The sequence below is a fragment of the Telmatherina bonti genome, assembly GCF_933228915.1.
Source record: "Telmatherina bonti genome assembly, chromosome: 2".
NCBI lineage: Eukaryota > Metazoa > Chordata > Actinopteri > Atheriniformes > Telmatherinidae > Telmatherina > Telmatherina bonti.
Window position 1 is genome coordinate 3,282,208 of NC_136620.1, and position 9,858 is coordinate 3,292,065.

General features: G+C 53.4%; 1 protein-coding gene across 1 annotated transcript in view; it reads left to right on the top strand.

Annotated features, from left to right (window-relative positions):
• The window catches only part of LOC306762528 (guanine nucleotide-binding protein G(o) subunit alpha), a gene marked incomplete at both ends in the record, with an annotated part of 249,970 nt that extends 241,064 nt beyond the window's left edge, over nt 1-8,906 (top strand). The window contains 2 exons of the mRNA XM_079249040.1: nt 4,044-4,197; nt 8,719-8,906. Coding sequence (XP_079105166.1) covers nt 4,044-4,197; nt 8,719-8,906 — 342 coding nt within the window. The remainder of the gene's footprint in view (nt 1-4,043; nt 4,198-8,718) is intronic.
• Nucleotides 8,907-9,858: the final 952 nt, after the last annotated feature.

Below are 9,858 nucleotides of genomic sequence, written 5' to 3' on the forward strand. Positions count from 1 at the left end.
AGAATCCATGTTGCTGGAAGTCCAGAGTGAAGTTTCCACAGTCAGTGATGGTTTGGGAGCCATGTCATCTGCTGGTGTTGCTCCACTGGGTTTTCTGAAGGTCACAGTCAACACAGCATCTAGCAGGACGTTTTAGAGACATTCCTTCTGCTGACAAGCTTTATGGAGATGCAGATTTCATTTCCCAGCAGGACTCCTGCCTACACTGCCAAAGGTACCAAAAGCTGCTCCAATGACCACGCTGTTACTGCGCTGGATCGGCCAACAGACCACCTGATCTGAACCCCGTAGAGGATCTGTGTTGTCAGGAGGAAGATGAGAGACACCAGACCCAACTATGTAGACGACCTGAAGGCTGCTATCAAAGCAACCTGGGCTTCCATTAGACCTGAGCAGCGCCACACGCTGGTGGCTTCCGTTGCCACGCCGTGTTCATGCAGTAATTCATGCAGGAGGCCCAACCAGGTACTGAGTGCATGGAAATGATCATACTGTTCAGAAACCTGTTTAAAATATCCTGTTTTTCATTGATCTTATGTAATATTCTAATTTTCTGAGACACTGCGTTTTGGGGGCAGACGCTTCAGTGAGAACATTTCATGCATCTGCACCAAGCCAGGTTGCAGTTAAAAAGAGTCAATGTTATCTAAAATCAGATCACTAATAAGCAAATATTCATTTGAAAGTGATCTGGCATTTAAAGTGGAACTATTCTGTGTATTTCAGGCTAATTTATTTTTATTTCTGAGACCAGAAGGGCTGGGATTGATGGAGTTATTGTCACAAATGGCTTTATTTACTTCAGACCGACCCTCTCCGTAGGCTGTCAGATCAGCCTGCGGGCAAAACGAGTGGATTGAGACTCTTCCGCATTAAGCCCCGCCTCCCGCCACTGCACTACATCGGGAGCGCGCACCGCACCTGCTTTCACCGTCATTGTAACGTCTCATAAACAGAAGGATTAGGCTCATATGAACTCAATAAAAAAACAAAATACAATGTCAACACATAGCATCCAGCCCTACATGTTGGAACCTGAATCAGAGCCTGAAAACGAAGTGGAAAACAGCAACCCACAGCAACGAATGCAGCAGGATGTCTCTCTTTGGTAAACTCACCAGCCATCGTTGGAAATAACTTTATCCCACGTTTTCCACCCGCCTGATGTATTTGTACATGCCCTTGTTAACCAGTAGAAGGTAACCAATCACCCAACCTTATCCCCCGGGACGTCACAAGGATTTCCACGTAGAAAAAACTCTCTAAAACCACGCGTTTTTCGTCGCCATGGAAACCGAACGGAGAGCGTGCTGGAACTCAAACTCAAACTCAAACATGCGTTTAGGTGATAAAAAACAGTGCCGTTCACATGTCTGATGAGGATTCAACACTGTAACACTGTAGAAAGCTCAGAAAACTCCACATACCATCATAGCAACCGTTTAAAGGATTCATGTTCATTATGGTATGTGCCTTGTAGCAGAGGCTCTGTGTGTGGACATCATGCCGTAAAGGTATGTAAACATGGATGTAATGTTTGTCAGTTCTGCTGGTGTTATGTCCTGGTATGTGATGTGTCAGGGAGGACGTTTTCACTTGAGGAGTGTGTTATTATTCACTTTCATTCATTCATCTTCCTAACCACTTAGGCCATTGAAGGGTTGCAGGTCATTTTAACTAGATCAGTGAATTAAACCAACCAAACAGCTCTGATCATGCAGCAGTGAAACAAGGACACATGCTAGTCAGCCTGAAGCAGTGGCTGGTGGGGGATGAAGGTGTTTCCGGTTGTGTCCAGGCTGGACGTGAACTAGACAGGATGATGTTTCCACAGAGAAGCTTCTGTGTGTGAAACGACAGCAGCAGGCGAGGCTGATGGTTTGAAGGTAGTTAAGGCTCCCTTCAGGGAACGTGGCTGCTTTTCTGGGCAGCAGCTGGTTTAACAAACATGTCAACAAGTTCCTGACATGTCCAGCTTTCTTCCAAACGAGGAGCTAAACTAAAAGCACATTTTGTCAGACTGAAAAGAGCTGCTCTAGCCGCGTCTCCATGACACTTTTTCACAAAATAAAAGCAATATTTGTACTTTTCAACAAACAATTGCAATTTAGTGGTGTTTCCATTGAACAGTGTTAGCGCATTGGCCTCAAGTCTCACAAAATGTCTTTACTCTCGCCAGAGTTCACCAAAGTTGCGGCACATGGAAAGTAGCCACATTATTTTAGGGTTTTGTACTTGCTGCTGAGGATTCGTTACAGCTTTTCAAAGCCTCTTTTTCTTTTCTACAACTCTGAAACTTGCTGTTGTTTGTTCCACGCCATGTTCACCAGAAATGAACTGGTCACATGATCTACCACGTCATGTCAGGGGACACATACATGCGAAAAAAGTGTTTCCATTACACTGTTTTGATGTTTTTATATCGAAACATCTGAAAAAGCACCTCAGGAGAACGTAAAAACCTTTTTCCCATATTTGAGATGTTTTGTAGGTGTTTCCACTAGCGTTTTTTTTCCCGATATTTAGTTTTTGCACAATTCTATGTGTAATAAAAAACACACCCTGTGACGTCTTTGATTCAGGTTTGAACACTTTTGATACGTTATCGATTCCCCGTCTGGCTGAGGAGTCTGGCCGCCACTGGACCAGGACATGCAGCGATTTCAATTCAATTCAATTCAACTGTATTCATATAGCGTCAAATCACGGCAATGCCATCTCAAGACGCTTTACAGACAGAGAAGAAAACATAACGAAAGCCAATTCATAACAGCCTATATAAGGAAACCAACAGATTGAGTTGAGTCCAACTCAATCTCCCATCCTGAGCAAGCACACTGGCGACGGTGGGAAGGAAAAAACTCCCTTTTAACAGGAAGGAAACCTCCGGCAGAACCCGGCTCAGGACAGGCAGCCATCTGCCTCTGCTGTGTGGGGGGAAGAGGACAGAAAGACAACAGACAACAGGAACTGCTACTCCCGGCCAGGGAGACCTGCTGAGACAGGAGACATACATGTTAATGATGCTACACTGTTATGGGGGGGGGGGTAAAAGAGAGAGATAAAGAGAAAGAAGCTCAGTGTATCAGGAAATGTCCCTCAGCAGTCTAAACCTACAGCAGCATAACTAAGGGATGCTAACCATCCCTAGCTATAGGACTTATCAAAAAGATAAGTCTTCAGCCTAGTCTTAAAGGTGGGGAGGGTGTCTGCTTCCCTAACACTAACTGGGAGCTTATTCCATAAGAGAGGGGCCTGATAACCAAAGGCTCTGCCTCCTGCTCGGCTCTTTGAGACTCTAGGAACCACAAGTAAGCCTGCAGTCTGCGAACAAAGTACTCTGCTTGATATATAAGGAACAATGAGGTCTTTGATATATAGTGGTGCCTGGTTGTGGAGGGCTTTATATGTAAGGAGAAGGATTTTAAATTCTGTTCTAGATTCAACAGGCAGCCAATGAAGAGAGGCTAAAACTGGAGAAATATACAGGGCTCATGTGTTTGTGGCTCATGGTCCACATGAATGCCGTGTCCGTCAACACAGCCTGCTCTCCCTCAATGTTTCCACACAACGGCTAAATCTGCAAACTGTTCTGCTCCATCTCATTGTCTGGGACTCCTCGGTTGTAATGATTTATTGAATGTTTATTGACAATAAAGCGCTATGAATGAACTGGATATGGGTGATTATTTAGAAAAGTTTGTTGATGATTTTCTTCCTGTAATTTTCCGGTGGACGTACCCAGCCGCGCAGATCCAGCTCGGCTGTCTCACGCTTCTCTTCTACATGTTGAGCCAGCCGGGCTGCGTTGGATGGAAAATGTTGAAGCTAAACTGTTTTCTTGTCACTATTCTGCCAAACGTTTCATTGAAGATGTTGTATAGCAGTCAGAAAATGCTGTTAGCTTGCTGCTAACTTACAAATCCCCCCGTTCCTCTTCATCCTCACACCTCTGTTTAATCCTCTTCTGTTTCCTTAAATCACACCTCCCTCCTCATTCTTCTTTACCCCCCCATTCCTCCCTCATCCCTCCTTCTCTGCAGAATCGCATGCACGAGTCTCTAATGCTGTTCGACTCCATCTGCAACAACAAGTTCTTCATTGATACCTCCATCATCCTCTTCCTTAACAAGAAGGATCTGTTTGCAGAGAAGATAAAGAAGTCTGCTCTGAGCATCTGCTTCCCTGAATACACAGGTACAGAAAAGCCGCCGTGAGGAGGCTTCCTTCAGGTGGAAGCTCAGCTGCACCTTTTCTTGTTGCTTCTTTCTTTCTTTGCTTTATGGTGGAGCCTGAGAGGAAGAACTGCAGGGAATCGTTTGACCTCCATGTGGCGCAGATGGCTGCTGTGCCACAGGGATCAATGCTGGGACACTTTTTTCTTTCATGTGCATGCATGTAAAGTGCATGTGAACGTGTAGCAGAGTGTTTGTGGGTCGGGTTAGCCTTCAGGAGGTGACCCAACGTACTCATGAAGCGGTGATGTGCTGAGCTGGATTTCAGGCATTGATTAGTAATATATTTTTTATTTCACATCAGATCAGCTTTGGACCTGATCATGAGTTGTTTATTTTAACTCTTTACCGTCTCACTTTCTTCACATGATGCGCTTTGTCAGTATTCACAGTTTTCTTTACGATGTCTGCTGATGAAATGACAAACTTACAACACACCTGCATCCAATAGGAGAGGAGGCTCTTTTGGATTAAAATAAATAAATAAATAAACATAGAGTTCATTAAGCCTGAGCACCGAAGGCCTGTTGGAACCGTCCTGTTTTTTGGGGTCCTGAACATGCTCAAAAACTCACCAAATCTAACCCCCCCCCCAAAAAGGGGAATGGGAAAAGTTTTGTATTTTGGGATGCTCGAGACTGTTCAGGCAAAATGACAGCGCCACCTATTTACGGTGCTCCGCCACTGTATGCCGGGACGACGGGGACAGACTTGGCTCAGGAGGCCGGCTTAGAGCTGAAGGACAGCTGTGAGGCAGAGACAGCGAGGGCCAGCGAGGCAGGTCTCCCCAGACGGGCTAACAAAGACTGACCCTCAATGCAGGACTTCCAGAAAACCAGTCGGGAGCAGTGAAGACAGGAGACCAACCTCTCTGGGGACTGGAGGTGGAGGAGGGCCGAGAGGGGCTGGGATCAGGACGTGGACCAGGAGGTGGACCAGGACGTGGTCCAGGGCGTGGTCCAGGGCTGGGACGCTGGAGGTGGACCAGGAGGTGGACCAGGACGTGGTCCAGGGCTGGGACGCTGCAGGTGGACCAGGAGGTGGACCAGGACGTGGTCCAGGGCTGGGACGCTGGAGGTGGACCAGGACGTGGTCCAGGGCTGGGACGCTGCAGGTGGACCAGGAGGTGGACCAGGACGTGGTCCAGGGCTGGGACGCAGGAGGTGGACCAGGAGGTGGACCAGGACGTGGACCAGGAGGTGGACCAGGACGTGGTCCAGGGCTGGGACGCAGGAGGTGGACCAGGAGGTGGACCAGGACGTGGACCAGGAGGTGGACCAGGACGTGGTCCAGGGCTGGGACGCTGGAGGTGGACCAGGACGTGGTCCAGGGCTGAGACGCTGGAGGTGGACCAGGACGTGGACCAGGACGTGGTCCAGGGCTGAGACGCAGGAGGTGGACCAGGACGTGGTCCAGGGCTGAGACGCTGGAGGTGGACCAGGACGTGGTCCAGGAGGTGGACCAGGACGTGGTCCAGGAGGTGGACCAGGACGTGGTCCAGGGCTGGGACGCTGGAGGTGGACCAGGAGGTGGTCCAGGGCTGGGACGCTGGAGGTGGACCAGGACGTGGTCCAGGAGGTGGTCCAGGGCTGGGACGCAGGAGGTGGACCAGGACGTGGTCCAGGGCTGAGACGCAGGAGGTGGACCAGGACGTGGTCCAGGGCTGGGACGCTGGAGGTGGACCAGGACGTGGTCCAGGAGGTGGACCAGGACGTGGTCCAGGGCTGGGACGCTGGAGGTGGACCAGGAGGTGGACCAGGACGTGGTCCAGGGCTGGGACGCAGGAGGTGGACCAGGACGTGGTCCAGGGCTGGGACGCTGGAGGTGGACCAGGACGTGGTCCAGGGCTGGGACGCTGGAGGTGGACCAGGACGTGGTCCAGGGCTGGGACGCTGGAGGTGGACCAGGACGTGGTCCAGGAGGTGGACCAGGACGTGGTCCAGGGCTGGGACGCTGGAGGTGGACCAGGAGGTGGACCAGGACGTGGTCCAGGGCTGGGACGCAGGAGGTGGACCAGGACGTGGTCCAGGGCTGGGACGCAGGAGGTGGACCAGGAGGTGGACCAGGACGTGGACCAGGAGGTGGACCAGGACGTGGTCCAGGGCTGGGACGCAGGAGGTGGACCAGGAGGTGGACCAGGACGTGGACCAGGAGGTGGACCAGGACGTGGTCCAGGGCTGGGACGCTGCAGGTGGACCAGGAGGTGGACCAGGACGTGGTCCAGGGCTGGGACGCAGGAGGTGGACCAGGAGGTGGACCAGGACGTGGACCAGGAGGTGGACCAGGACGTGGTCCAGGGCTGGGACGCAGGAGGTGGACCAGGAGGTGGACCAGGACGTGGACCAGGAGGTGGACCAGGACGTGGTCCAGGGCTGGGACGCTGGAGGTGGACCAGGACGTGGTCCAGGGCTGAGACGCTGGAGGTGGACCAGGACGTGGACCAGGACGTGGTCCAGGGCTGAGACGCAGGAGGTGGACCAGGACGTGGTCCAGGGCTGAGACGCTGGAGGTGGACCAGGACGTGGTCCAGGAGGTGGACCAGGACGTGGTCCAGGAGGTGGACCAGGACGTGGTCCAGGGCTGGGACGCTGGAGGTGGACCAGGAGGTGGTCCAGGGCTGGGACGCTGGAGGTGGACCAGGACGTGGTCCAGGAGGTGGTCCAGGGCTGGGACGCTGGAGGTGGACCAGGACGTGGTCCAGGAGGTGGTCCAGGGCTGGGACGCTGGAGGTGGACCAGGACGTGGTCCAGGAGGTGGACCAGGACGTGGTCCAGGAGGTGGACCAGGACGTGGTCCAGGGCTGGGACGCTGGAGGTGGACCAGGAGGTGGTCCAGGGCTGGGACGCAGGAGGTGGACCAGGACGTGGTCCAGGGCTGGGACGCTGGAGGTGGACCAGGACGTGGTCCAGGGCTGGGACGCTGGAGGTGGACCAGGACGTGGTCCAGGAGGTGGACCAGGACGTGGTCCAGGGCTGGGACGCTGGAGGTGGACCAGGAGGTGGACCAGGACGTGGTCCAGGGCTGGGACGCAGGAGGTGGACCAGGACGTGGTCCAGGGCTGGGACGCTGGAGGTGGACCAGGACGTGGTCCAGGGCTGGGACGCTGGAGGTGGACCAGGACGTGGTCCAGGGCTGGGACGCTGGAGGTGGACCAGGACGTGGTCCAGGAGGTGGACCAGGACGTGGTCCAGGGCTGGGACGCTGGAGGTGGACCAGGAGGTGGACCAGGACGTGGTCCAGGGCTGGGACGCAGGAGGTGGACCAGGACGTGGTCCAGGGCTGGGACGCTGGAGGTGGACCAGGACGTGGACCAGGGCTGGGACGCAGGAGGTGGACCAGGACGTGGTCCAGGGCTGGGACGCTGGAGGTGGACCAGGAGGTGGACCAGGACGTGGACCAGGAGGTGGACCAGGACGTGGTCCAGGGCTGGGACGCAGGAGGTGGACCAGGACGTGGACCAGGGCTGGGACGCAGGAGGTGGACCAGGACGTGGTCCAGGAGGTGGACCAGGACGTGGTCCAGGGCTGGGACGCTGGAGGTGGACCAGGAGGTGGACCAGGACGTGGTCCAGGGCTGAGACGCAGGAGGTGGACCAGGACGTGGTCCAGGGCTGAGACGCAGGAGGTGGACCAGGACGTGGACCAGGGCTGGGACGCAGGAGGTGGACCAGGACGTGGTCCAGGGCTGGGACGCAGGAGGTGGACCAGGACGTGGACCAGGGCTGGGACGCTGGAGGTGGACAAGGACGTGGACCAGGGCTGGGACGCTGGAGGTGGACCAGGACGTGGACCAGGGCTGAGACGCAGGAGGTGGACCAGGACGTGGTCCAGGGCTGAGACGCAGGAGGTGGACCAGGACGTGGTCCAGGGCTGGGACGCTGGAGGTGGACCAGGAGGTGGACCAGGACGTGGACCAGGGCTGGGACGCAGGAGGTGGACGCTGGAGGTGGACCAGGACGTGGACCAGGAGGTGGACCAGGACGTGGTCCAGGGCTGGGACGCAGGAGGTGGACCAGGACGTGGACCAGGAGGTGGACCAGGACGTGGACCAGGAGGTGGACCAGGACGTGGTCCAGGGCTGGGACGCTGGAGGTGGACCAGGATCGGGACTGGACCTCCCTCTCCTCCAGCTCTGGATCTGGTCCAGGCCTGAGCAAAATTTCCAGCAGTTCAGTGGACGACAGGCGCTCGGGGGGTTCATGCTTTTGGCGCTGGGACGGTTCCGTTTGACCGTCCTGCTGGACCCGAGATGGCGGTTCATTCTGTCAGGGTTGTGGCGGAGGAGAGGAACGCAGGATCAGAGCAGGAAGGCTGAATGAAGACGTTTCATTCTGAGAACTGAACCAAGTTGAAGGTGTAGATTGATGAAATTATTTTGGTGTAAACATGTCAGTATTCTGAGATTGTGCACATCACCTGTTCTGTACATCTGGAATAAACCAGTATTAACCCTCAGTCCTTGTCTCCATGTCGTCCCCGTCCAGGACCCAACACCTATGAGGACGCTGCCGCCTACATCCAAGCACAGTTCGAGAGCAAGAACCGCTCTCCAAATAAGGAAATCTACTGTCACATGACCTGCGCCACGGATACGGGAAACATCCAGGTCGTGTTTGATGCAGTGACCGACATCATCATCGCAAACAACCTCCGGGGGTGTGGCTTGTATTGAGCACACCCTGTATTGCCCCCCCCCCCCCCCCCCCCCCTTCTCCCATCCCTCCTCTTCCTCCTCCACCTCGTTCCTTTGACACTGCTGTTGCAATGATGATGATGATGATGATGATGATTCTTACAGAAAAAAGAAAGGAAAATGCAACCAGGTACATAATAATAATGAGGATAATTTAAAACAATAGGCATACGTACATATAAATTTGTATATAAATATATAAATATATAATGTTTTTAGTTCTCGTCTCACTGACATTTTTCTGTTGCCGAGCAAACAAATTCGTTTTAGCAGAAAGATGAAAACATGCAGGAAACGCCGATTTCCTGGAATTTTTCCTTTAATGACGACTGTTTGGGTGCAGGTGTGTGTTTCTTTCCTGATTCCAGCGGATGAAACCGGATCTGAGCCGCAGCAGACGCTCTGACACGAGAGCAAAAACCGGCTGAAACTCTGGATTTCAACCTTTGTGTTTACATTAGCGTGGTTCAGAATCTCGGCTGCTTTTACTTTGACTTGTTTCCGTCGACAGGAAGTCCGACTTGCTGTTTCCCAAACCGGCTCAAGCTACTGGCCTCCGATTGGCTGCGGCTGGGGAACCAATAGGAAGCGTGCTCCTTGTCCTAAACGTGGGCGCGGCTCTGTAGATAGATCGCTGTTAGAAACTACTAACGTTAACAAACCTCATCCATTTATCTGTTTATTTACTGATCGATCCTTTTCTTCACACACACCTCCATCTCCCACTTCCATCCCTCTCTCTTTCCTCTTCGGTCTGCATGGCATCATCACGGCCAGAGCCAAAGGGCCCCCTTCCTCCTCCTCCTGCTCCTCCTCCTCCTCCTCCCCTCTGGCGCAGATAGCATGAGATACTTTGTATAAAGAAACCAGTTTATTCATAAATCTGCTCATGAAAACTGCTGACATAAAAATTTAATAAAAAAGAAAAAAG